This window comes from Danio rerio, chromosome 4 (genome assembly GCF_052040795.2).
Source record: "Danio rerio strain M-AB ecotype USA chromosome 4, GRCz13ab, whole genome shotgun sequence".
Taxonomy (NCBI): Eukaryota; Metazoa; Chordata; class Actinopteri; order Cypriniformes; family Danionidae; genus Danio; species Danio rerio.
In genome coordinates this window covers 48,420,600-48,448,277 of record NC_141024.2, presented here as the reverse complement: position 1 = coordinate 48,448,277, position 27,678 = coordinate 48,420,600, and the positions used below count along the sequence as shown (strand labels likewise).

At 39.0% G+C, this 27,678-nt stretch overlaps 2 protein-coding genes and 12 non-coding genes across 14 annotated transcripts in view; 5 read left to right on the top strand and 9 right to left on the bottom strand.

The window, feature by feature from the left end:
- Positions 1-2,559: 2,559 nt before the first annotated feature.
- The window catches only part of LOC141381647 (uncharacterized), a 751,802-nt gene continuing 726,683 nt past the window's right edge, over positions 2,560-27,678 (top strand). The window contains exon 1 of the mRNA XM_087248530.2: positions 2,560-4,249. The gene's annotated coding sequence lies outside the window, so the exon portion shown is untranslated. The remainder of the gene's footprint in view (positions 4,250-27,678) is intronic.
- trnas-aga (transfer RNA serine (anticodon AGA)) lies at positions 11,926-12,007 on the bottom strand. Its single transcript has one exon. It is a non-coding gene; the product is annotated as a tRNA-Ser (tRNA).
- On the bottom strand, positions 12,126-12,198 carry trnak-uuu (transfer RNA lysine (anticodon UUU)). Its single transcript has one exon. It is a non-coding gene; the product is annotated as a tRNA-Lys (tRNA).
- Positions 12,708-12,779, bottom strand: trnah-gug (transfer RNA histidin (anticodon GUG)). The gene has a single exon. It is a non-coding gene; the product is annotated as a tRNA-His (tRNA).
- Positions 12,957-13,038, bottom strand: trnas-aga (transfer RNA serine (anticodon AGA)). The gene has a single exon. It is a non-coding gene; the product is annotated as a tRNA-Ser (tRNA).
- trnas-aga (transfer RNA serine (anticodon AGA)) lies at positions 13,987-14,068 on the bottom strand. The gene has a single exon. It is a non-coding gene; the product is annotated as a tRNA-Ser (tRNA).
- On the bottom strand, positions 14,769-14,840 carry trnah-gug (transfer RNA histidin (anticodon GUG)). The gene has a single exon. It is a non-coding gene; the product is annotated as a tRNA-His (tRNA).
- Positions 15,203-15,274, bottom strand: trnah-gug (transfer RNA histidin (anticodon GUG)). Its single transcript has one exon. It is a non-coding gene; the product is annotated as a tRNA-His (tRNA).
- Positions 16,234-16,305, bottom strand: trnah-gug (transfer RNA histidin (anticodon GUG)). Its single transcript has one exon. It is a non-coding gene; the product is annotated as a tRNA-His (tRNA).
- trnas-aga (transfer RNA serine (anticodon AGA)) lies at positions 16,483-16,564 on the bottom strand. The gene has a single exon. It is a non-coding gene; the product is annotated as a tRNA-Ser (tRNA).
- Positions 18,148-19,242, top strand: LOC103910589 (uncharacterized). Its single transcript, XM_087249566.2, has 2 exons — positions 18,148-18,664; positions 18,742-19,242. Exons 1-2 carry the CDS (start codon positions 18,326-18,328, stop codon positions 19,033-19,035), a joined length of 633 nt encoding a protein of 210 aa, XP_087105692.1. The 5' UTR covers positions 18,148-18,325; the 3' UTR covers positions 19,036-19,242.
- Positions 23,302-23,373, top strand: trnaq-cug (transfer RNA glutamine (anticodon CUG)). Its single transcript has one exon. It is a non-coding gene; the product is annotated as a tRNA-Gln (tRNA).
- On the top strand, positions 23,481-23,554 carry trnai-aau (transfer RNA isoleucine (anticodon AAU)). Its single transcript has one exon. It is a non-coding gene; the product is annotated as a tRNA-Ile (tRNA).
- trnaq-cug (transfer RNA glutamine (anticodon CUG)) lies at positions 24,509-24,580 on the top strand. Its single transcript has one exon. It is a non-coding gene; the product is annotated as a tRNA-Gln (tRNA).

The window sequence follows — 27,678 nt, the reverse complement described above, 5'->3', positions numbered from 1 at the left end:
TTGTTTGTAAAAACAAAACTCTAGTCATGCGTTAAGTTTAATCAATAGTATTTTAAACACCATTTGTCCGTATGATAACGTTTTATATTCTGAGTGAAAAACATTCAGTTAGATTTTAGATTGTTCATTTGAAAATGTGTGTGTCAATGAAAAACATTCAGTTTAAAGAAACATACACTCACTACAAAATTTGGGTAGTGTCAATAATCTTGATTCATCTAAATCTAATGGTCAATGAAAAGCATCATTTGCTCAGTCTACTTTCAAGAACTACTTGTAAACTTGACTAATTTTGACAAATTTGTAAACTTACTTGATTTGTCACTGTTACGTAAACATTTTGTATAAATGCAGGATCCAGTAGTTAAACTAATAAATTTTTTTTCTGTAGAAAATTAACTAAAGTTAACTGGGGGCCAGAGCTGTAATTTTTTTTAGATAAAACTGAAAATAAATGTTTGTTTATATTTTTTATTTAATATTTGAAATAATCCATTTTTTCTTTATAATATCAAGTATTTTTAATTCATTCAAATCAGTTTGAAATACCAAAATTCCATAACTAAGCTACATGGCTTGAATTGTGAGTTTTACAATTACTACGAGTAATACATATATTTTGTTGACTTTTTGAAACAGAAATATCAATACTGTCTAAAGACTGATAAGTTCTTATAGTAAATATTTTACGTTTATTTTCAAATCTACACTAGTGATGATCAGTGTGCAAAACATTAAGTTTTTTAGATTATTCGTACTACAATGTGTGCCATAAATTACAGAACATAATTGTAAATATATTGAGAATGTGTTAGTCAAAAGAAAATCATTCAGTTTTTCATTAATCACAAAGACAACTTGAATTTACATCTGTGATTTTCAACCAACAGTATAGAACTACATTTTTAGATTAAATTGTTTTACAAGGTGTGACAATTTGTCGTCAATACAGATTGAGATTTGTTATTTAATGGATTACTATTGTAAACATATTCTAATTTGATAGTTTCAACATTGATATATTAAAATTATATGACTGATGCTCTTTTGTCTGTCTTAAAATATTTATTGGTTTAATGTAGTAATAATGTGAAAAACAACATAACCTATTAATGAGCAATAATAAAGGCAAATTCATTAAATACTGTGTCGTGACTTCAAGTAGACAAAACCCAGACCCAAAAGTGCGCACACACACACACACACAAACACACACACACAAACACACACACACACACAAACACACACACACACACACACACACACACACACACACACACACACACACACACAGTTGGCTGCATGTGAACATAAAGATATGCAATATCAGCACACTTTCTAATCACCTAACAACATATAGCATTTAGTAGGAGACACCAACTACATACAGTCACATACATACAGATATATGTTCCATATCTGATATTAATCTATCTTTCACAAACAGTTGACGTGATGTTGTCTATTGATAAGTTTTCCTTATCAGACACACAGCCAGAGCCACTCCCCAGACCTACAGTCCTACCAGAGAGACACACACGCACAAACACACAGTCTCACGCTTAGACAGCCGGAAAGAGCCGGACTGAACGATAACCATGTAAACGGACGTTTGCGTTTATTTAACAACCGATGTCATAAATTTCGCTTATCAGATACACGCATACGCTGTAAAAGTCATCAGATGTCTTTTATCTTTCTCAAGCACGCTTTAACCTGTTCAAATTTCCCGCACACACACAGAGACGCAGCCAGAGCCTCTCGCCACACCCACACGCAAGCCGGAGAGACGCACACACATACACAGACACACAGTTCTGACCACATCAGAGCAAAGGCAACACACCGGTGCATACACCTTAGTTTATTAATTCAAACATAATATAATATATTAGTATATATTATAAGTTAATTACATTAACATAATTTAAAACAATAATGACAATATAATATTGCATAATTATGATAACTGAATTTATTACAATATTTAAAATATATTACTGTAAATTAGTTAATAATATAGTTTTAATAATGGTTGATATAATTTATTTCATTAAAATCTATTTCATAATATTAAAATATCTCATTTTAATGTAATAATAACGGAATTATTAATTTGATTAAAATGATAAGAATCTGATTACCGGAATTATTAATTTAATTAAACTGATAAGAATCTGATTACCGGAATTATTAATTTAATTCAACTGATAAGAATCTAATTAACGGAAAGGGGCGGGGTTTACACCGGAAGCCCCGCCCTAAAAGGGGCGTGGCAGTCATCAATCAAACTTTTTGACACATGGTACCTTATATTCCTCTCTCTATCCTATCATGACATTGTATGTAAACACTTAGTTCCTTTGCATAAGTTGCATCTATACTTTGCTGACATAGACCTGTAACATCTCTGTTGACATGAGCTAGTGGGCTGAGAGCCAAGAATAGCAGGACCCCTTAGACTAGAAACCTATTCAAAAATGGTCAAGAGTTAAAAAGAGACTTAGGGGTGTGTATAATAATCCTGTATAAAAATTGTAACAAACACACTGAAAGTTTAGAAGGAGCAGGAGAGACTTCAGAAGGTGTCCAGGAGAGACTTCAGAATGCTCTGGGGTCTGCTCTGCTCTTTCTCGGCTTTATTATGGAGAATAAAGTCTATTTTCTGATATTCAAAACCTCCGGTCTGATAATTTGTAATTGATGAGAAGTCAAAATTTACGACAAATGACGCCCAAAATCGTGGGGCTGGAAAGAGATGGACGGGTGACACTGGACATGCTGGGGCTTGGAGGAAAAACACAAATATGTGGCCACGATAAAAAATGGTAAGCAATTTTCGCTTATACGTTTGTGTTTTTTCTACCAAGGACCTGCTTGTAACGGTAAAAAGTCACTTGAACTGTTTCTCCAGCTATAACGAACTACAAGTAAAACTAAAAAAGTAAAAGTAAACATAAAAAAGGAAACAAAGGGGTTTTGAATACCAGAAGAAAATAACAATTTGCATGCAAATGATCTGTGTTTTCCTAAGAGGGCCTTGACGGATAGGATAAACGTTAACTAGTAACTGTTACTCATGTTTGGGAAATTTTTTAATGATGAAGAATATGCCTAGAGCATTTTTAAGTTTTAAAAGGAAGTTCTTAAAGTGTGGTGACAGTTAAGAGATTAAAACAGATTAATAAAGTAGAGAGAAGCGCGCAAATACCTCGGAGTACCCGTTCTGTTTTAATAATAATAAATATTATTATTCAGGAGGCTGGGGGAAAAAAGGCAAAAATCCTGTGAATTGCTATTTTTACTGAAGGACAGTAAAGACGGGAGCAGAAGTAACAGGTCACTCAAGAGGAGTGTAGTGGAGAATTCTGTGGTTACAGCTCTAAGGTTAGAGGCTGCTCGGACAGGTCACTCAAGAGGAGTGTAGTGTCTTTATGTAATTGTAAGTATTTGTGTATTTGTCTGTGTTGCTGGGGTGCTTAGAAGCCTTCACCTTTGATCTAGAGAGACTAGAATAGAGGTGAGGTTCAGGCTACACAGTGTAAGAGATGAGGTTAGGACGAGTGAGAAGTATGATTGTGTTTAGAAGTATGGTTGCAATAAGAGTGAGTTTAAAAGAATTATCGTTTTATATTATAATATAAAAGAAGGACTGCATATGTTGTGTGATTTAAGAACAATAAGATAGAGAGTGATGCAGTTTAGGGAAGAGATTGTGATACAGAGGAGGTTTAAGCCTCATAAAATTAATTGAGATCATATTGCATTTGAAAGACACAGACTGAAAAGAACAATATACTAGTTAAACATTTTTCTGAATTATCTCTGTGTGTTTGAAGTGTTTTTAAGTATAAACTATAGGCAGAGAGGTGACTGAAATTCCTGACATGTCGACAGTCTGGAAGAAGGTCTGCTTCAGGAGTGGTAAGAATCTGTCTATTTTAAGAACAAAAGTTTCACAGGACAGATAGAAGCTAAAGAGTCAAGATATATTATAAGGTATTAAATAAATAGAAATATTATAAAGTAATGTAATAAGATAAATGAAATAAGGAAATCCCAATGATAGAATAAGATTTAATAAATAAAAAGTTTTAACAAAAATGCACCTAGAAGCTATACTAATGAATATTAAGAAATAAAAAATTGAAGCATAGAAATATCTACATATGGAGATTAATAGTTATATTGATCAGGAAATAAGTTTACTAAATCAGTATGAATAAAAATAGATAAGTTAATGATTTGAGTAAATAAAGAACTAGAGAAGAGGAAAACTTTAATGAATATGGATTAATTGAAGAGTTAATGATCAAATGTTTAAGAAAAAAAAAGTTTAAAGAAAAATGAATTAGGAAAATCTAGGAGACAAAAATGCTAATTTTTGAAAAGGAAAAGAAGCATAGGAAAATGGAAAAAAAAGATCCAAACATTGTTTAATAGAATAAAAAGAGAAGATGTTTAAAAATATATATTAAACAGATAAGATAAAAATTAGAAAAACCAGTAACATTTGGAAGAAACTAAGATTGGGCTTTAAAAGATAAAATTATGTTTAAGTGCAATAAAATATTGTTGTGGTTTACGTTGACTGTTTTCATCTGTTTTAAAGTCAGCTACAGGCTGTCATCTGAGCCAACAGCTATTTGTAGTAAAAGTAGTGAGTCAAATGTAAAGCATAGACACTGAGGAGACATTAAAGAACATCATAGTGAGTTCAAAAATTTTATAGTGAATATTTTATGTACTTAAAAAGTGATTGAGAATTACAAATTGCATTTCAGATAGGAAAAATGCTTAAAGTAAACAAACATGTAGAGTTAAAATAGTACTATGAACTTGAAGCTACTGCAGTAAGGATTTTGAACAGTTACATTAGACATTAGGCCACCATATAGTACTGTTGAATTAAAACAGGTATGGAAATGTTAGAGAAATTAAAATAGTGTAAGATGTAATGTAACTAGTGAGGAAGCACTAGAATAAATTAGGAAAAATAAGTGAAGCACAATCTGAAGCCAAAGAAATTAATTAGAAGAACATTTAAGAAATAGAAAATTAAGCATATTTACATATAATAAAAATGATTGATAATTAGAGAAAATAAGTCATTAAACAGCAAAAGGAAAAAAATGATAAAAGGAGTCTTCATTTGATAAAGAAAAAAAAAGATTTATTAAGTCATGAGCTAAATTCTATATATATTAATTAAGAGGATATATGGATGAACTTTGGGGGACTGTAGTCTCGTACCTACCAGACATCTCTGAGTGTACTGGCAAATGGAAAGGTGTTTGAAAAACACAACGAGCAAAATGGCTGTTGACACTTGTGACATGCTACAGCAGTGATGCAGGCACTGCATACTCAGGATTTACTGAGGACTGAAAAAGCTACATTTTTTCAAAGACATTCAAAAGAGACACTAACAAGAGACTGATGAACTGATCAGAGAGAAAAAAACGCTCCACCAGAACTTTACATCAGCTGAGACAAAGAAAGAAGCCAGCCCAAAGAGAGAGGGGGAAAACTGTTCCCTGATATGAAGGAATTTCAGGACACCACAGAAGCACCAATCTGTGAGCTAGTTGTCTCAGGTTGCGAGGTGGGATAGTCTGACAGTCCACCTCAAAGTAGCTCCTATAGTCCAAATTAAGTTCAAGCATTACAGAAGGAAAATTAAGAACAAAAGTGTAGCTACCCATTCTTGTATCAAATCAGACTCCTGTCAATTTGAGAGAAATTATTATCATGCAAATTTTTAAGTAAGAAAAAGTGTTATAAGGAAATTCTACAGTGAAACTTTAAATGTGTAATGTTGAAATTATAAATTATGATGAATGTTAAATAATTTAGGTTTAAGTTTTAATAGGTTTAATCATAAAGGTCCTTAAACATAGAAGGATAAATTACAATGCAGGAGACTAACTAAAGAAAAAGAAAAAGCTTTTGATAAGGCAATAATATCAGAAGCAAAATCTTATTGTGAATGACCTAAATCAAGATTGGATATTGAAAACTGGAAAAATTCAAATCTAGAAAAATTATTTATAGTTAAAGGAAAGATTGAAATAACAATTTGAAATAAATTCACAGGACATAAGGTCAAAAAGTAACAGTTCTAAATTACTATAAGAAAAATTGAAAGAGAAAAGTGTTTAAGAAAAAGATAATGTTTTACATGAAAACATATGTGAAGAATAATTAGAAGAAAATATTAAGGAATAATAGTTAAAACAGAGCAAAAAGGAACCTACAAAACATACAGTAAGTTTTAGTCAGCTGATAAAAAAGTGCATCAAAATTGTATGAACAACAATTGAGGGGAATGCCTTAGGAAATAGTTGTCAGCCAAAAGAAAATAACTCAAAGACAAAAAAGGAATTAATATATAGATCAGAAAATAAATTAGTAAAGGAAAGAAGTGTCAAATTCCAACTAAATGATTGTCATTACAGGACTGAGATGCAGATGAAATCAGCCAGCAAAGTGAGGGTTAAAATTAAATCAGATGTAGATCTGCCCAGAAAGAAAAACACTAGATGCTGAAATAGGTATAAAACTCCATTGAAAAGTGTAAAAATAGGAGCATTAATAGAAACATTTACTGTAATAAACAATCTGTCCTAGACATTTCTATTTAAATTTAAATTTAAGAGTAATAAATTATAAGTAGCTAATAATATTTAATTGAAGTTAATTTGATAATTAAAATAAATGGTTAATCAAGACAGATAAAAGAGGCTTAATGTTGATAATATGATTTAAGAGCAATCAATAGGAGAAGATTTTCCAGCTGAAGTTCATATTGTATGTGAAGATATGTTCTTTTGGATGGTAAATATATTAAGTGCTTAGTTTCTATTGAGTTTATTTTAGGTAACTACCAGAGGAGGGTAGAAACTTGTTTGTACTTGTGCAGCTTGATGACTAGCAAATACTGTATACACCAGAATGCATAAAGGGTTATAATAAGGGAGAAGATCTTAGGATGGACACTGTCACAATATGTGGATGATTGAATTATCTACAGCAGTGGTTCTCAAACTGTGGTACGCATACCACTAGTGGTACGCGGGCTTCCTCCTAGTGGTACGCGGAGGAATCGCTGAATAATGAAAAAAACAATTAACACTTTTAATCCTTTAATGCGTAATATAACATTGATGTGATCAGCATTGGCTGTTTTTTGAAGCGTACGATCACAACGCTGTGCTTAGAGTGTTTATTTTAGTGCATTGTGTGATAAGCTGCTGAAAATCAGTTTCCGAAGTTTAAGAATTGATTCTGAAGCGTGATTTGACTGACATGAAAAGTGGCCAATCACAGTCGACCTTGTCTAGTTGCGTGAAACGTAAGGGCGGGACAAAGGCTTTCTGTGTTGCAGAGACAGAAAAAACAACTTAAAAACAAATGTTTTGTTGGAATAATGCTTTTCACTACAGAGATGTCTAGCAGAGTAATTAAACCGCGGACATATTTCCTGCGTTTTTGATGATCTTCATACACGTTTCGCTCTCCGACAGCCAGTCGACTCGCCTCTGACCTGTCACTCCTCTAAATACATTCTGAATGGCGGCGCGGGAATGAAGGTATTGCGCAATTACTCATTTCTGCAAATGCGGCGAGTGCTTTATTTTAACACGAGAGCGCATTCATGTACTCAAATCGCTAAAACAGATATGCGAGCTCTTAAACAGGCTTTTTTCAAATTAACTGCAAGTGCTCTCATGATCACGTGTGTGCTCAGATAGAATACAATCGCGATCTTTCCACTATTAAAGTAGACATTATTTATCTTTGCTCCTTAACTAAATTTAGTATAAAAGTATTCAAAGTTATCAAATATTTAGAAATAGATTGATACATGATCGATGACAATGCTAATGGTCTTCTTATTTGGCTGTGTTGTGAAGTGAAACTTACTTTTAGCAAAGGTGGAACATTTTTTATTTCTTTACGACAAAATAATTATGCTGGAAATGTTTCTGGATGAGGTATTTGTGTGATTTATACATTTAGCTGTATTCTGATCTGTCCTAAAGCATTACAGGTCAAAGCAATCCGTTGTTACTTATTGTTTATTTATCACAATTTACAATAAGGCTCTTAAAGCACTGCTTTGATAAATGTAGTGTCGTCATATTTCAAATACCTCAAGTAAAATGAAGTCATTTGTTTTATTTTTTACTGACTTGTACTTGTATTTTTTTACGTTTCTATTTTAGATTAAGATCAAGTGTAAAATAAAATCTACATGTGATGTACAGCTATTTAAGAAACAAATTTGCCATATCGTAAAGAAAATAGTGTAAATTATGTAAATAAAAGGCTAAATTTAAATCTTTTTACCATATACTTTAATTTAACCTTTCAAAGCTTAAAAATATATATTTTTTAAAAATGGGCAAAATGTGTCTCTATGGCCTTAAAGATTATTTGGTAGTTTTACCAGTGCTATTGAAAAAAGATTAATTGTCATGAAAGGAAAAATTGACTATACTTCCTTTGTTAGTGCAAATTATACATGTAGCTTTGGGATGTAAGCAATCAAACCATTAAATCAGGTTTACACTTAAAAAAAAGTGATTTCATAATAAAAATCAGATTTTTTTTCAAAAGTAACCAACTAGTACTTTTTAAAAGAGTAATTTGTACTTTTACCTAATATTAGTATTATTTACTAAAATTTGTGTTATTTTAGCAGTGTAATAGTATTTTTACTTGAGTACAAAAAAGATTTCACAAGCACTTAGTGCAGGTTTATTATATTATTAATATATGATTAATAAATATTATTATTAATGGTTTTTATTTGTATCTATTCCTATATAATGTTTTATGGGTTTCTGAGAATACATTTCAGGTCTTCAATACATAGCATGTCAGTCTTGAAAAAAAAAATAGGTGCTGGAATTGATTTTCCTTAGGCTGTGCCTGTATGAACCCTGTCATGTACATTTAACATTTATTTCAAGATTTGTCTGAAAGTGTATGAATATGACATATAGCCTATATTTATAAGGTCCAAGCAGCATTTCCAGCTTTTGATGAATAGGCTACTATGAATACTTTAGATTTAAGTACAGCAGTTTTCTTTTTACTTTTTAAGAACAGCGCCATTTTTTATGAACTTTTAAAAGCACATTTTAACTAAAACTTTTTTTTAAATCTGCAAGCACAGTTAATGTTCAGACTATTTCAAATGTTTAAAGTGACTGACAATAATACATATTCTTACTAATAGGAAGTAATCTGCATCGTTTTAAAACTGTGCACACCTGTAGCTGCTTAATTAGGCTTACAACGCTATTTTTTAATACTGGTTAAAAAATAGCGTCGTAAGGTGGTACTTGGAGAGACGATTTTTTTCTAAGGTGGTACTTGGTGAAAAAAGTTTGAGAACCACTGATCTACAGCTTCACAAAGATCTAGTTCAATTAAAAGACTTGGCTGGAGACCATTGCTCCAAACAGTGAGAGATGATGACTGTTTTTGGTGGTGACTGGATAGAGAATTATTCCGTAAACAAGCACAGTTGAGAAACTATGATGAGTAGATGATTGGAGATGGTACCAGAAGCAAATTATGAAGCAGGAACAGTTATTCATTTGTGACGAAAGAAGTACTTCCAAGGATTTGAAACATCAGCAGAAATAAGTTCATAAAAGGTTTGCATTCATAAAGTAATTAAAATCTAAGTTAATAAGTGATCAATAAATAAAAACATCTAAAGGAGTATGAAAAATTATGAATAAAGCAAAAGAGAGAGTAATTGTATTATGCTCAATTACCAGAAATGGCTGAAAGAGATGAAGATGATCCATCAAGGCCAACGCGCAATGAAAGATGTGAAAATAATAAACTTAATGGGATTAATGTGTTAACAAGTCCATTGGTGAATGATGGCATGGAAACTGACAGAAACAGGCATCTAACACTGCATCGCATGAACTGCTATTGGGTCAACCCTTGCAAGAAACCATATGAAACTTTGCATAAAACCTTGCATATAATCTCACTTATAACCTTGCACATAACCTCTTGGAATGTTTTGCAAAGATGTCTAATGCAGTAGGGACTTTTATGAAGAAACAATTAATTGCCATGTGCAAAGCGATATCTGTGCAGGAAACCATGTGAGAGAGCAGAGATACAAGGTCCAAATAGTCCAGCTGATCGAGTCTATCTGTGGATGTTCTGGAAAAATGAGAGAGCTCAGGAGGAAAGGACCATATCTGGATGAGGGCAAATCCAACAGCTGCCAAAGTGGATGCCATTAATGGGGTACCAATGCCTCAAAGGAGCGAAAGGAAACAACTCCAGCAAGGGAAAGCTGACCGGAAACAGAGGAGCCTAAATATTCTAAAGCTCTAAACTACTAAGTGCAACGTGTGGAAGGAGAAGTTAATCAGAACAAAGTAAAGAGTGATTCTGATAATATGCCTGAATACCACATACAGAAGTGCCACAAGTCAAGGGATGATGAATGCACAACTGCAGATTTCAAAACTCAGACTCTCAACCACACATCTCCATTAACATCTATTAAAGTCAAGTGAAGATGCTGATAGCTTAGAAGAAGAGAAACAAGGATGACCAAAAATCAAGATCAACATTTGATGCTTTTTATGTTTGCATATTGAATTTGTTTGCATATTGCTTTTATGGTACCTATATATAATATCACTTCAGTATATTCTACATGAGTGTGAAAACCAGCAGCTAGGACTGAACCAACTGAATACTTATGCTTAAAATATTGTTGTATTTGATGTGTTAAGAGAAAAAACAGAGTACAGTCTTTTACTTCCTTCAAATCAAGAGGGAAGATGTTTGGCTGGACTTCTGTCAAAGTACAGTGGCATAATCTAGTCAATTGATAACAGCTATGTGGCTTATATCAGTCACTAGATAGAGGTAATTAAGAGAACTGGATTCTGAAATTGCACTTTGGGTTAAAAGACAATAATATTAAGACTAAAGTCTTAAGAGGAGGGATTGAAGAAGATTTCTATTCTCTCAGTGTGTAGTATTTTCTAAGTGTAAAGCAGTTAATTTTCTCTTCTCAAAATGTATGTAGTGTTTGCAGCAAACATGCCAGCGTGTGTTAAAAATACTGTGTAATATGAGTATGCCTGCACAGAAGCAACACTAGGAGAAGGCTATTACTGAATGGCTGATTGTGTAGAATAACTGAATATGTAAAGCACTGATTATATATGTTAAATACTTGTATGAAGCTATATGTGTCAGAAGTTAGAATGAGTAACATATTATCAAGTTATTATCCTATCATAACGATGTATGTAAACACTTAGTTCCTTTGCATAAGTTGTATCTATACTTTGCTGACATAGACCTGTAACATCTCTGTTGACATGAGCTGGTGGGCTGAGAGCCAAGAATAGCAGGACCCCTTAGACTAGAAAACCTATTCAAAAGTGGTCAAGCGTTAAAAAGAGACACAAAGGGGTGTGTCATAATTACCTGTATAAAGATTATGGAGAACACAGATAATTTAGAAGGTGTCCCGGAGAGACTTCAGAATGCTCTGGGGTCTGCTCTGCTCTTTCTCGGCTTTATTATAGAGAATAAAGTCTATTTTCTGATATTCAAAACCTCCGGTCTGATAATTTCTAATTGATGAAAAGTCGAATTCACGACATGACCCCTTTCAACCCGGGGATGCTGCAACCACAACGCAAAGTTCTAACCACTATACAATCACGGCAAGCTACGAGACTACGGCTACGAAACAGCCGTTGTGACCTATGTGTGGTATGTTCCTCCCTGTGACAAGCCCCTTTCTCTTCAGTGAGAACACTCTGTTGTTTTTCTCCTCCTACCAGCACAATGCTTTTCCCAAGAAACAATGGAAATGCAAACAGTTGACGACTGCTGCAATTTTAAAAAGGGGGAGGACGTAGTCGGCAGGATTCGAACCTGCGCAGGGAGACCCCAATGGATTTCTAGTCCATCGCCTTAACCACTCGGCCACGACTACAAGACTGCCTGTACTGCCATTTCTTTATGCCTAGTACACATATTGTGCATCCAGATGAAACTTTCATCAAGCGATAGCTCAACGGCAAAAGCTGTGGCTCCACAAAATGAGCGTCATACGCCCGAACAGGGACTTGAACCCTGGACCCTCAGATTAAAAGTCTGATGCTCTACCGACTGAGCTATCCGGGCTCCACAACAGTAATTTACAAGTAGGCAAGGTTTGGGTTGTGGTCGGCGCAGACCTTTACAGTACACTAAAGTTTACCGTGAGATGGGGTTTTAAGCTTATGGTTGGTGTGGATGTTGCTAAAACACGACAGGTTACTTTGAGGTTGGGTTTATGGTTTTTGTAGGTGTAGACATCAGTACAACACAATAGTTTGGACTTCATGTCATGTAGGAGACATTAAATAGATCAATGATAACTGCAGAATGTCTTTCTGCTGTTGTGGCAATGAATGGACACTCAACAATTGAAAAGATTCCTTCCATGCCTTAGAAGCGTGACTTGATCAGTACTTATCTACACAGCATGCTGGCATCAAAGATCCTATTTCTCTTATATCATATCCCTAGTCTTCCACACTTTAGGAAACGTAAACATTCAAGACGTGCCATTAGCACAGCCTGCACTAAAAGAAGGATGGAGATAACGGATGGCAACACAGAGTGCGACACCAATGTCACCTTGAAAAACCTGCCGTGACCCGGATTCGAACCGGGGTTGCTGCGGCCACAACGCAGAGTACTAACCACTATACGATCACGGCGAGCTATGAAATAGCCCTTGTGACCTATGTGTGGTATGTTCCTCCCTGTGATAAGCCCCTTTCTCTTCAGTGAGAACACTCTGTTGTTTTTCTCCCCCTACCAGCACAACGCTTTTCCCAAGAAACAATGGAAATGCAAACAATTGACGACTGCTGCAATTTTAAAAAGGGTGAGGACGTAGTCGGCAGGATTCGAACCTGCGCGGGGAGACCCCAATGGATTTCTAGTCCATCGCCTTAACCACTCGGCCACGACTACAAGACTGCCTGTACTGCCATTTCTTTATGCCTAGTACACATATTGTGCATCCAGATGAAAAATTCATCAAGCGATAGCTCAACGGCAAAAGCTGTGGCTCCACAAAATGAGCGTCACACGCCCGAACAGGGACTTGAACCCTGGACCCTCAGATTAAAAGTCTGATGCTATACCGACTGAGCTATCGGGGCTCCACAACAGTAACTTCCAAGTAGGCAAGGTTTGGGTTGTGGTCGGCGCAGACCTTTACAGTACACTAAAGTTTACCGTGAGATGGGGTTTTAAGCTTATGGTTGGTGTGGAGGTTGCTAAAACACGACAGGTTACTTTGAGGTTGGGTTTATGGTTTTTGTAGGTGTAGACATCAGTACAACACAATAGTTTGGACTTCATGTCATGTAGGACACATTAAATAGATCAATGATAACTGCAGAATGTCTTTCTGCTGTTGTGGCAATGAATGGACACTCAACAATTGAAAAGATTCCTTCCATGCCTTAGAAGCGTGACTTGATTAGTACTTATCTACAGAGCATGCTGGCATCAAAGATCTTATTTCTCTTATATCATATCCCTAGTCTTCCACACTTTAGGAAACGTAAACATTCAGGACGTGCCATTAGCACAACCTGCACTAAAAGAAGGCTGGAGATAACGGATGGCAACACAGAGTGCGACACCAATGTCACCTTGAAAAACCTGCCGTGACCCGGATTCGAACCGGGTTGCTGCGGCCACAACACAGAGTACTAACCACTATACGATCACGGCGAGCTATGAAACAGCCCTTGTGACCTATGTGTGGTATGTTCCTCCCTGTGATAAGCCCCTTTCTCTTCAGTGAGAACACTCTGTTGTTTTTCTCCCCCTACCAGCACAATGCTTTTCCCAAGAAACAATGGAAATGCAAACAATTGACGACTGCTGCAATTTTAAAAAGGGGGAGGACGTAGTCGGCAGGATTCAAACCTGCGCGGGGAGACCCCAATGGATTTCTAGTCCATCGCCTTAACCACTCGGCCACGACTACAAGACTGCCTGTTCTGCCATTTCTTTATGCCTAGTACACATATTGTGCATCCAGATGAAACTTTCATCAAGCGATAGCTCAACGGCAAAAGCTGTGGCTCCACAAAATGAGCGTCACACGCACGAACAGGGACTTGAATCCTGGACCCTCAGATTAAAAGTCTGATGCTCTACCGACTGAGCTATCCGGGCTCCACAACAGTAATTTACAAGTAGGCAAGCTTTGGGTTGTGGTCGGCGCAGACCTTTACAGTACACTAAAGTTTACCGTGAGATGGGGTTTTAAGCTTATGGTTGGTGTGGAGGTTGCTAAAACACGACAGGTTACTTTGAGGTTGGGTTTATGGTTTTTGTAGGTGTAGACATCAGTACAACACAATAGTTTGGACTTCATGTCATGTAGGAGACATTAAATAGATCAATGATAACTGCAGAATGTCTTTCTGCTGTTGTGGCAATGAATGGACACTCAACAATTGAAAAGATTCCTTCCATGCCTTAGAAGTGTGACTTGATCAGTACTTATCTACACAGCATGCTGGCATCAAAGATCCTATTTCTCTTATATCATATCCCTAGTCTTCCACACTTTAGGAAACGTAAACATTCAGGACGTGCCATTAGCACAGCCTGCACTAAAAGAAGGCTGGAGATAACGGATGGCAACACAGAGTGCGACACCAATGTCACCTTGAAAAACCTGCCGTGACCCGGATTCGAACCGGGGTTGCTGCGGCCACAACGCAGAGTACTAACCACTATACGATCACGGCGAGCTATGAAACAGCCGTTGTGACCTCTGTGTGGTATGTTCCTCCCTGTGATAAGCCCCTTTCTCTTCAGTGAGAACACTGTTGTTTTTCTCCTTCTACCAGCACTGCTGTTGTGGCAATGAATGGACACTCAACAATTGAAAAGATTCCTTCCATGCCTTAGAAGCGTGACTTGATCAGTACTTATCTACACAGCATGCTGGCATCAAAGATCCTATTTCTCTTATATCATATCCCTAGTCTTCCACACTTTAGGAAACGTAAACATTCAGGATGTGCCATTAGCACAGCTTGCACTAAAAGAAGGCTGGAGATAACGGATGGCAACACAGAGTGCGACACCAATGTCACCTTGAAAAACCTGCCGTGACCCGGATTCGAACCGGGGTTGCTGCGGCCACAACGCAGAGTACTAACCACTATACGATCACGGCGAGATATGAAACAGCCGTTGTGACCTGTGTGTGGTATGTTCCTCCCTGTGATAAGCCCCTTTCTCTTCAGTGAGAACACTCTGTTGTTTTTCTCCTCCTACCAGCACAACGCTTTTCCCAAGAAACAATGGAAATGCAAACAATTGACGACTGCTGCAATTTTAAAAAGGGGGAGGACGTAGTCGGCAGGATTCGAACCTGCGCGGGGAGACCCCAAAGGATTTCTAGTCCATCGCCTTAACCACTCGGCCACAACTACAAGACTGCCTGTACTGCCATTTCTTTATGCCTAGTACACATATTGTGCATCCAGATGAAAATTTCATCAAGCGATAGCTCAACGGCAAAAGCTGTGGCTCCACAAAATGAGCGTCACACGCCCTAACAGGGACTTGAACCCTGGACCCTCAGATTAAAAGTCTGATTCTCTACCGACTGAGCTATCCGGGCTCCACAACAGTAATTTACAAGTAGGCAAGGTTTGGGTTGTGGTCGGCGCAGACCTTTACAGTACACTAAAGTTTACCGTGAGAGGGGGTTTTAAGCTTATGGTTGGTGTGGATGTTGCTAAAACACGACAGGTTACTTTGAGGTTGGGTTTATGGTTTTTGTAGGTGTAGACATCAGTACAACACAATAGTTTGGACTTCATGTCATGTAGGAGACATTAAATAGATCAATGATAACTGCAGAATGTCTTTCTGCTGTTGTGGCAATGAATGGACACTCAACAATTGAAAAGATTCCTTCCATGCCTTAGAAGCGTGACTTGATAAGTACTTATCTACAGAGCATGCTGGCATCAAAGATCTTATTTCTCTTATATCATATCCCTAGTCTTCCACACTTTAGGAAACGTAAACATTCAGGACGTGCCATTAGCACAGCCTGCACTAAAAGAAGGCTGGAGATAACGGATGGCAACACAGAGTGCGACACCAATGTCACCTTGAAAAACCTGCCGTGACCCGGATTCGAACCGGGGTTGCTGCGGCCACAACGCAGAGTACTAACCACTATACGATCACGGCGAGCTATGAAACATCCCTTGTGACCTATGTGTGGTATGTTCCTCCCTGTGATAAGCCCCTTTCTCTTCAGTGAGAACACTCTGTTGTTTTTCTCCCCCTACCAGCACAACACTTTTCCCAAGAAACAATGGAAATGCAAACAATTGACGACTGCTGCAATTTTAAAAAGGGGGAGGACGTAGTCGGCAGGATTCGAACCTGCGCGGGGAGACCCCAATGGATTTCTAGTCCATCGCCTTAACCACTCGGCCACGACTACAAGACTGCCTGTACTGCCATTTCTTTATGCCTAGTACACATATTGTGCATCCAGATGAAACTTTCATCAAGCTATAGCTCAACGGCAAAAGCTGTGGCTCCACAAAATGAGCGTCACACGCCCGAACAGGGACTTGTAGCTATTGTGTGGTATGTTTATCCATGTGATATGCCTCTTTCTCTTCAGTGAGAACACGCTGTTGTTTTTCTCCTCCTAACAGCACAACGCTTTTCCCAAGAAACAATGGAAATGCAAACAATTGATGACTGCTGCAATTTTAAAAAGGAACAGGATGAGGGTATAGTTGGCAGGACTTGAACCTGCGGGAGAATACCCCAACGGATATGTAGTCGATCGCCTTAACCACTCAGCCATGACTACAAGACTGCCTGTTCTCCCATGTCCTCATGCCTAGTACACGTGTTGTGCAGTCAGATGAAACTTTCAGCAAGCGATAGCTCAACGGCAAAAGCTGTGGCTCCACAAAGAGTCTCTCATGCCCGAACACGGACTTGAACCCTGGACCCTCTACCGACTCCGCTAAAGCTGGGGAACAATAGCCTGTTTTGGAAGGGGAAGAAAAAAGCACAAGAAAAATAAGAAAATTTGAGAAATTGAGAAAGAAAGAAGCGAAATTAAGGTTATATTTTGTACTTTTTGCCCACCAGAAACTACTCAATGCATATATAACAGTACTAGTTCAAGAAATATGTCCATAAATAACACTTTGGGTAGATCACAAGGTTCAATCCCCGACTGGAGCAGGTATCTAACCAGGTTTAGTAATGGGTCGATCATGAACATTTCGTTCATTTTAAACGAATCTTCAATAGGATTTGGGAACTACAAGTCCTCTCAGGGAGTGATTTGTTAATTTGCGTGTGCGTACATTTGTGCAGGTGGTATCGTTATTTCAAGTCTTCATCACATTTCGTGTCGTTCATCGCAGAAAGGCAGAAACCAATCATATGCGTTTAGAGCCGAAAAAGATTTGATCCGTTCACCTCTTGAGTCCTCTATCGGGTCTGAGTCACTCAATCATTACGGGCCAATCATATGCGTTTAGAGCCGAAAAAGATTTGATCCGTTTATCTCTCGAGTCCTCTATCGGGTCTGAGTCATTCGTTCCTCACGGGCCAATAATATGCGTTTAGAGCCGAAAAAAACAATTGATCCGTTCATCTCTTGAGTCCTCTATCGGGTTTGAGTCATTCGTTCCTTACAGGCCAATCATACGCGTTTGGAGCTGGAAAAAGAATTGATCCGTTCATCTCTTGAGTCCTCTATCGGGTCTGAGTCACTCGTTCATCATGGGCCAATCATACGCATTTAGAGACGGAAAAAGAATTGATCCGTTCACCTCATGAGTCAGGTCTGAATTTGGAGAAAAGCTCAGCCACTGCACTTGACACCACCAACACTGGTTTGAAGTGCAGCTCAGGTTAAATACTCTCTCTCCTCTCTAGAAAGATCCAATGATTGCTACCAGGTGGACACAGTTACCTGCAGGGAGAGAGAGAGGAAAAACACAATGCTCATTGTCCACCAAAAGATATGTCTCAGGACGTAAGCCCTGGGATAACCGCTATCACCCTCCTGGAGCCTATACAGGCAAGAAATCCATTAATTAGTTGTTATGGAAGTTATTCATTAAGCTTTTAATGTACTACACAAAATGGTAATCTAAATGTTTATTTTATCATTAGTTTTATTTAATATATGTTTTTTTATTGTTTATTTTTTTAAGGTGAATTGCTGGGAATGGAGCACCTTTACAGCCAGACCGGCAAAACCCTGATTCCGGTGCTCCAGAACCCAGAGGAGGAAGACAGGCTGGTGGAGGAAGTAGATGATGAGGATCTACAAGATGACGGGTTTGAGGAGGAGATCATGGAGGACATCACAGTTCCAGTGCTGTATGAGGATGACCCCTGCCGTGATCTCAGAAACAGCCCCTCATCTTCGCCTCTGCCTCAGTCCCCAGCATCACTGGCTGAGCCGTCCACATCAGCTGGTGGAGAAGGACAGCTTCCTAGCCCAGCCCCCTCAGTGCCGTCACAGCCATCCAAGTCTGGAGACAGTCTCTCTGTTGAGGCTCAGGTAAGATATATTAAGAACTTAATTTTATTTAGTCTTTTTTTATTCCACATATACTAAATTTATTCTGTATTTACCAGGGAGTAGTCATTGGACCTGATGGCATTGCTGGGTGGGACAAGGTGCAGGATCTGGCTGCTTATTTGGTAGGTCTTCGTGAGGCTCCTTACCTCACTGACCTGCAGGTGACAGAGGCCATCCAGCTGTGGACAGCTCTCCTGGATGTTGATAAACAGCGCATCAACTACCAGCCTCGACATCAGCCTCAGCTGACACATGGGCGCTTTAAGGCACCGAAGCGCTCCGGAGTCACTCCAGGTGTGGAGAGCGTCAAGCGCTGTCTGATTGGACATCCTGAGGGTCCCTGTGCCTAGCACCAGCCGCTTGGTTGAGGCCATTTGTACAAAGCTGTGTGCCGTACACAAGTCCACTTCCAAGAAGGCTGGTGTTCGCACGCACAGGTGGTCTAAAATACTGACCGATTACCACCACATCCGGGATCTGGTGCTTGGCAGTCGCAGGCTGATGGATGAAACAGTGATCCAGCTTTTTGAGCTACATCAGAAGACGCTCATTCAGTGGTAAGCAAAGCACATTATTTTCTTTAAATTACCTGAATACTTCCAAATTAATATATATGAATGATACATATCATTTATTATCAGGTTTCAACGGAGGCAAAAGGATCAGGAAATGAGTGTACTCCCTCAAGGACTGACTCCACTTGATCCAATTGCTGTGGCAGATACGCAGCTTCCTTTGCCGAGGGGAAAATTGGACGAGGCACCGACAACATCAGGCCCCAAACACCAGTTTGTCTTTCCTCCAAATAAAGAAGGACAGGCACCTCTTCTTCGACCTGGTCGAAAGTCTGCTTCTGCAACCACCACAGTTTGCTTCTTCCTGCCGGATGCCACCACGATGTGCTCCTTTCCACCGGCCCCCATGACGGTATGCCCAATCGTGCCAACCCCCACAACAGTCTGCCACATTGCACCAGCCCCTACCATGGTGTGCCCCGTCCCACCGACCTTCACCACAGTGCGCCCCATCTAGCCAGCCTCCACCACAGTGTGCCCCATCATACCAGCCTCCACCACAGTGCGCCCTATTGCGCCGGCCCCCACCACAGTGCGCCTCATTGTATCTGCCCCGACCACGGTGTGCTCCTTTCCACCGACCCCCAGCACGGTGTGCCCCATTGCACCACCCCCCACAGCACCAGGTGTTGTGCAGCCCATTTCAGGACCTGGATCATTGTTTGGCACACTTGTTTTTAACCCAGACATGAGTGTGTCAATAGTGATTCCATCATTTGCTGCACCAACATCCAGTGCAGTCCCAGCTTCACCTGCACCTGCTGTTCCTCCACCTGCACCTGCTCCACCTGCACCTGCTGTTCCTCCACCTGCACCTGCTCCACCTGCACCTGCTGTTCCTCCACCTGCACCTGCACGGGAACAGGAGAAGGAAAGTAGAGTCCACAAAAGGAAGTATGTGCGTGCAGTTACTTTTAATGTTTGCAGCAAATGTGGGCAACCAAAGACTAAGGAGTTTGGCCATAGCCGATTTGGTAATGCCACATTTTGCCTGCAAATTTCAAATGGCAAATCCTTAGAGAACTGGTTGGCAGAACAGGACCAGCAAAATAAAGGACAAACTCCAGCTTCAGAATAAAGGACAAATTGCTGTATATATTTTTGTAAATGTTACATGGGTACTCTCTCTCTCTCTCTCTCTCATTTTATTTAATTATTGTGTGTTAATATTTAGCATTTTAAAGTGGCACTTATAGGCCCACTCTTATTTTGTCTTGTGTGTACTTATTTAATATTTGTGTATATTTTATGTAAAAATATATTTATATTTCTTAAAAAAATAACATTTTATACATTGCTTAAATACTATATTTTATATATTACGTGCCCCCACTCTTGCGTTTTATTATTTATTTATATTATTGTTTAATATATTGTGTATATAAAAATAAATATATATATATTGTTTTTATATAATGTGTATAATAAATAAATATATTTATAAATAGTATTGTTTTAATATATTATATGTGCATAATAAATAAATATATATTGTATTGTTTTTATTTATTGTATATTATATAGTTTATATATTAAGATATGTTTTTATGTTGTTTTTTACATTTTTTAAATTGTTTTGCGATTTTAATATTTGTATTCATTTTAATAAACCATTTTGCATATTACTTGTTTTTGTGTGCATTCATTTAAAGTTATTACATAAAGAAATATAACATATATTAATATATATATATATATATATATATATATATATATATATATATATATATATAGTATAGTATATATTTATATATTAATACATAAATATATATAATATACTTATATATACATAAACAAGCATACATATGTTTAATTGAAACATTTTCATTCATTTTTAATTAACGTAATATGCTTTTTAAGAACAATATCCACATAATAATAGTAATATCAATATAATTGCCTGTGTTACGTCAGTAAAATTTCAATAAGAGCGCAGCTGATTGGCTCCGCTGAAACCGACACTGATTGGATATTGTGTTACACAGATCGTGTGTTCGAATCCAGCACGCAAAAAATGACATCTAAAATGACATGCAATATGCAACCAAAATACCACATTATGCACAGTCACAAAGCCGCGAACACTACTGCAAGCGAAATTTGACGCATTTTTTCGTTTTTTTGCGGCTTGTTCGCTTGCGAGTGAGCGAGAAGATTGGGCCCCTTCCTATGCTAAGCGAGCGCTCTACCATTTGAGCTAATTCCCCTCGGAAAAACTCAAATTGGTAGTTTTTGGCGTGGTCAAAAAAAAAAAAAAGATCACATCTGCTCTGTGGTGGCCTCTTTGCCCTGCACGCCGTTTAGTCTATGAAATATTAAATTGTGAAATGGCAGCTGAAATAGCTCAGTTGGGAGAGTGTTAGACTGAAGATCTAAAGGTCCCTGGTTAGATCCAGGCTTTGGTAAAATAGTGTTGTTTTTCAGTTTTGGGCACAAGAGTTAGGTGACCGAAAGTCACCCAAAAAGCCTTGCTGCTGCACCCTTAAGTCCAACTGCTTCCACTTGACCAAAAAGCTATCTTACTTCCAGATGGTCACGTCGCTTCTGGTAATGATTGAATCAGGAGAGTTTCACTTTAAACCTTTTCGCTTTAAAAAGGCGACGTGGTCAAATTAGTGCCTGGAATAGTGCGCTTTTCTTTTGAAGGCCCTACCTGGTCCTGCTCCAGTAAACGTGTGAGGAGCCCTGCATGCCAAATGACGAGTTACTCAGAAATCAATGCACATTGGCACTGCCTTGTATTGACATTCTGCTACTTTCTGGCAAGGCCGTTTTCTTTTCTTTTTTTTCTTTTTTACTTTTTTTTCTCTTTAGCCCGGGCAGCACCATTTAGAAGACTTGAGGTTCCATGGTGTAATGGCTAGCACTCTGGACTCTGAATCCAGTGATCCGAGTTCAAATCATGGGTGGGACCTTGTTTTTTTACCAGCACCGCACAAAAAAAGCTGGAATAGCATTCTTATCTCTTGAAGGCCAGAGAATGACAGTTATACTGAGCTTTTTAGCAAACATGGCAGAAAGTGGCCGCTTAGCTCAGCTGGTTAGAGCGTGGTGCTAATAATGCCAAGGTCGTGGGTTCGATCCCTGTACTGGACAAACTTTTACCCTTTAAGTCCTCAGAGGCATTTCAGGATTCTGCTTAGTCTCACAGACATGAATGCTGCAGGATACTTGTGAAAGGGCAAACGAAATAGCTCAGTTTATGAGTGTGTTAGACTGAAGATCTAAAGGTTCCTGGTTCGATCCAGGGGTTTCGGCAAAACAGTGCTGTTGTTCTATTTTGTGCACAAGGGTCAGGTGACTGAAAGTCACCCAAAAAGCCTAGCTGCTTCACCCTTAAGTCCACATGCTTGCACTTGACCAAAACGCTATCTTCCTCCCAGATGGTCACATTGCTTCTGGCGATGATTCCAATGGCCTGATCGACAGCACTCTACAATGCTATGTATTTAGCGCTTTGATGTCCCACTGCGGACACGCTGCTGAATAAAAGAAAACTGTGACTTGATAGGGCTTCTGAAGGCTTGCAATGATATGTACTACATGGAAACCGGCAAAGCTGACGTAAGTAGTTTCGCTTTAAATCCTCAAGGTGCCACCAGCTTTGCAAAAAAAGCCAATGTAAAAAGGCATGAAAACAGGGGTGGAGAATGCAGTCATTGTTCCCGCTACCTCTAGCATGTAAAGCGAGCACTTAACCATTTGAGCTAATGCCCCTCAGAGCAATCAAAAATTGGCGATTTTCAACGTGGTCAAATTAGAAAAAAAAGATCACATTTGCTCTGTGGTGGCCTCTTTGCCCTGCCTGTCGTTTAGTCGTCAAAATGCCTGGAATAGTGCGCTTTTCTTTTGAAGGCCCTACCTGGTCCTGCTCCAGTAAACGTGTGAGGAGCCCTGCATGCCAAATGACGAGTTACTCAGAAATCAATGCACATTGGCACTGCCTTGTATTGACATTCTGCTACTTTCTGTCAAGGCCGTTTTTTTTTTTTTTTACTTTTTTTTCTCTTTAGCCCGGGCAGCACCAACTAGAAGAATTGAGGTTCCATGGTGTAATGGTTAGCACTCTGGACTCTGAATCCAGCAATCCGAGTTCAAATCTTGGTGGGACCTTGTTTTTTTACCAGCACCGCACAAAAAAAGCTGGAATAGCATTCTTATCTCTTGAAGGCCGGAAAATGACAGTTACTCTGAGCTTTTTAGGAAACATGGCAGAAAGTGGCCGGTTAGCTCAGCTGGTTAGAGCGTGGTGCTAATAACGCCAAGGTCGCGGGTTAGATCCCCGTACTGGCCAAGCTTTTACCCTTTAAGGCCTCAGAGGCATTTCAGGATTCTGCTTAGTCTCACAGACATGAATTCTGCAGGATACTTGTGAAAGGGCAAACGAAATAGCTCAGTTGGGAGTGTGTTAGACTGAAGATCTAAAGGTTCCTGGTTCGATTCCGGGTTTCGGCAAAACAGTGCTGTTGTTCTATTTTGTGCACAAGGGTCAGGTGACTGAAAGTCACCCAAAAAGCCTAGCTGCTTCACCCTTAAGTCCACCTGCTTCCACTTGACCAAAACGCTATCTTCCTCCCAGATAGTCACGTTGCTTCTGGCGATGATTCCAATGGCCTGATCGACAGCACTCTATAATGCTATGTATTTAGCGCTTTGATGTCCCACTGCGGACACGCTGCTGAATAAAAGAAAACTGTGACTTGATAGGGCTTCTGAAGGCTTGCAATGATATGTACTACATGGAAACCGGCAAAGCTGACGTAAGTAGTTTCGCTTTAAACCCTCAAGGTGCCACCAGCTTTGCAAAAAAAGCCAATGTAAAAAGGCATGAAAAGAGGGGTGGAGAATGCAGGCATTGTCCCCGCTACGTCTAGCATGTAAAGCGAGCGCTTAACCATTTGAGCTAATTCCCCTCAGAGCAATCAAAAATTGGCGATTTTTGACGTGGTCAAATTAGAAAAAAAAGATCACATTTGCTCTGTGGTGGCCTCTTTGCCCTGCCTGTCGTTTAGTCGTCAAAATGCCTGGAATAGTGCGCTTTTCTTTTGAAGGCCCTACCTGGTCCTGCTCCAGTAAACGTGTGAGGAGCCCTGCATGCCAAATGACGAGTTACTCAGAAATCAATGCACATTGGCACTGCCTTGTATTGACATTCTGCTACTTTCTGTCAAGGCCTTTTTTTTTTTTTTTTTTTTTTTTTTTACTTTTTTTTCTCTTTAGCCCGGGCAGCACCAACTAGAAGACTTGAGGTTCCATGGTGTAATGGTTAGTACTCTGGACTCTGAATCCAGCAATCCGAGTTCAAATCTCGGTGGGACCTTGTTTTTTTTACCAGCACCGCACAAAAAAAGCTGAAATAGCATTCTTATCTCTTGAAGGCCGGAAAATGACAGTTACTCTGAGCTTTTTAGGAAACATGGCAGAAAGTGGCTGGTTAGCTCAGCTGGTTAGAGCGTGGTGCTAATAATGCCAAGGTCGGGGGTTCGATCCCCGTACTGGCCAAGCTTTTACCCTTTAAGGCCTCAGAGGCATTTCAGGATTCTGCTTAGTCTCACAGACATGAATGCTGCTGGATACTTGTAAAAGAGCAGATGAAAAAGCTCAGTTGGGAGTGTGTTAGACTGAAGATCTAAAGGTTCCTGGTTCGATCCCGGGTTTCGGCAAAACAGTGCTGTTGTTTTATTTTGTGCACAAGGGGCAGGTGACTGAAGGCCCTACCTGGTCCTGCTCCAGTAAACGTGTGAGGAGCCCTGCATGCCGAATGACGAGTTACTCAGAAATCAATGCACATTGCCACCGCCTTGTATTGACATTCTGCTACTTTCTGGCAAGGCCGTTTTATTTATTTATTTTTTTACATTTTTTTTTCTTTAGCCCGAGCTGCACCAACTAGAAGACTTTTATTAAGCTTGGCAGTAAGTGGCCGGTTAGCTCATACTGCCACCTGTAAGTCGTGGTTATTCTTGGTTAAACCGGCCAATCACTTTGTGAGCTGGAACCAAGATTTGTTTTACTCTTGGTTTTACCAGGCCAATCACGTTCCAAGCTGGAACCAAGATTCACCCTATTCTTGGTTAAGGCAGCCAATCGTGTTCCGAGTTACAATGAACGCTATGGCCAATCAGAGCCCTTATACCATCCATGATTTGTATTGTAATAAAAGATTTCGTCGCGGATTAATTCGGACACCAATTGCAAAGTAAGTATTTTTTTAACAAGGTGGTTTAAATAAATAACCATTACAGTTACGTTAATTACTACAACATAATTATTATATGATTGTTATAGATGTTTTATAATGTTATTTGGTAAGATTAATGTTAGCCGACCAAGCAAACTGTAGTTTTACTACAAACATTTTAATGCAGTTATTAATTAATTAATATGGATCATGCATGATTGCATCACTAATAATAAACCAACACTATAAGGGTCACACATCAATACATCACTAATAATAATGTTATTATTATTAGTGATGGATTAAATTGTGACCCTTATATTATTGTTTTATTATTAGTGATGCAATCATGCGTGATCCATATTGTTATATGCTTTATGATTAGTGATGTATTATGCGTGATCATTATTAGAATAGTTTATGATTAGTGATGTAGTGATATGTGAGCGTTATTATAGTATTTGTTTATAATTAGTGACTGATGAAATGAGCCTTATATTTATTATTAGTGAAGTGATTCATTAATGTGTGAGAATAATGCATGGGCATTATTGTAACTATGGTAGTAAATGACAATATAAAGTGAAGTAATGTATAATAACTGCATTAAAATGTTTGTAGTAAAACTGTACAGTGTGCTTGGTCGGCAAACATTAATCTTAACAAACAACGTCATATAACATCTATAACAATCATATAATAATTGTGTTGTTGTAATTAACGTTACTGTAATGGTTATTCATTTAAACCAACTTGTTATAAAAATACTTACTTTGTAATTGTTGTCCGAATTAATCCACAACGAAATCTGTTAATACAGTACAAATCATCAATGTTATAAGGGCTCTGATTGGCCATAGCGTTTATTGTAACTCGGAACATGATTGGCTGCCGTAACCAAGAATAGGGTGATTCTTGGTTCCAGCTCAGGACAAGATTGGCCAGCGTAACCAAGAAATAAAAAAAATCTTGGTTCCAACTCGAAACGTGATTGGCCGGTGTAACCAAGAATAACCACGAATTACAGGTGGCAGTATGCGCCACTGGCCCAGTCTGCATCAGCAGTGCTCATTAGCATGCTGCTTGGAAAGAGGACACGGCTCGGTCAACATGCAGTTCCTTCAACGCTTGCTGTGCTTTCTTGTCATGGCAAGTTGTGGTGTCGATAGGATGCTCTAACACAGAGCATGTGACAGTCCCTCCCAAGAAGAACTGTGATCCAGGCTCTGAGACTTTCTCTTCTCCAGGAGGAGGTTGCAAATGTTAGTTATTTTTGTCAGAGCAGCTGCAGCACACCTGGGTGGAAGCCCACAGCTAGGCTTGATGGTCTAGCCTGGTGGTCTAGTAATTAGGATTCGGCGCTCTCACCGCCGCCCGAGTTCGATTCCTTGTCAGGGAACTTCCTTTTCACCTCCATGGTGAACTTCGAGCAGTGGTGCCGATGATATCTTCGCAAAGGCAAGAAAGCGGCTCTGAGCACAAAAGACGTCCTTTGAGCTGGAGTCGAACTTACGACCTAAGAATTGGTCCTACAGTCCTCCACTCTACCAACTGAGCTTTCAAAGTCTAACGTAGCAGTTCCACAACCACACCCTATAAGGTAGCTGCAGTCCGACCACTGGCCAAAAAGGACAGGAGCAAAAGTACTTAAGCCTTCCCATACCGGGAGTCGAACCCGCGTCACCTGGGTGAAAATCAGGAATCCTGACTGCTAGACCATATGGAAATTGCCACTTTTGAAACCCAGTCTTGGCACAAACTCCAGTTCTTTCTGATCGCTGGCACATCCCTGCTCCGCTTGAACAAGTGCCACTCATACACTTACACATTCTCTCATTCAGTTTCTTGGTTTTCGTAACCAAGAATCTTCTGATCCATAGTCATAAGCGCTATCCTTTGTGCCACTCTGTTCAGCACCTTGTTAGCACATTGCTTGAAGCAAGGACAAGGCTCTGTCAACCCGGAGTTCCTTCACCACACATTCTGCTTTGTTTTTATGGCAAGAGGTTGTGTGGATGGGATGCTCTTACAGGATTCCTGACAGTCCTTCCATAGAAGACCTGAGATCCAGGGTCGGAGACTCTCTCCTCTCCAAGAGGAGGTTAAAAGTCTTTTGTGTCTCTGTGTCAGAGCATTTAGGTGTTGCTGCAGCTCAGAGACCTACAAGTGGAGGAGATTACACTGCAAGTTGGCTGGATGACCTCTAAGGGGTCGGCAGTTATGCCACACGTAGGCTG

What these genes read in the sequence shown, in the direction of transcription:
- LOC103910589 (XM_087249566.2), top strand. Translation starts at nt 18,326, where the DNA reads ATGGAGCACCTTTACAGCCAGACCGGCAAAACCCTGATTCCGGTGCTC. An exon ending in GTCTCTCTGTTGAGGCTCAG is followed by an intron (nt 18,665 to 18,741) that starts GTAAGATATATT and finishes TGTATTTACCAG; the next exon opens with GGAGTAGTCATTGGACCTGA.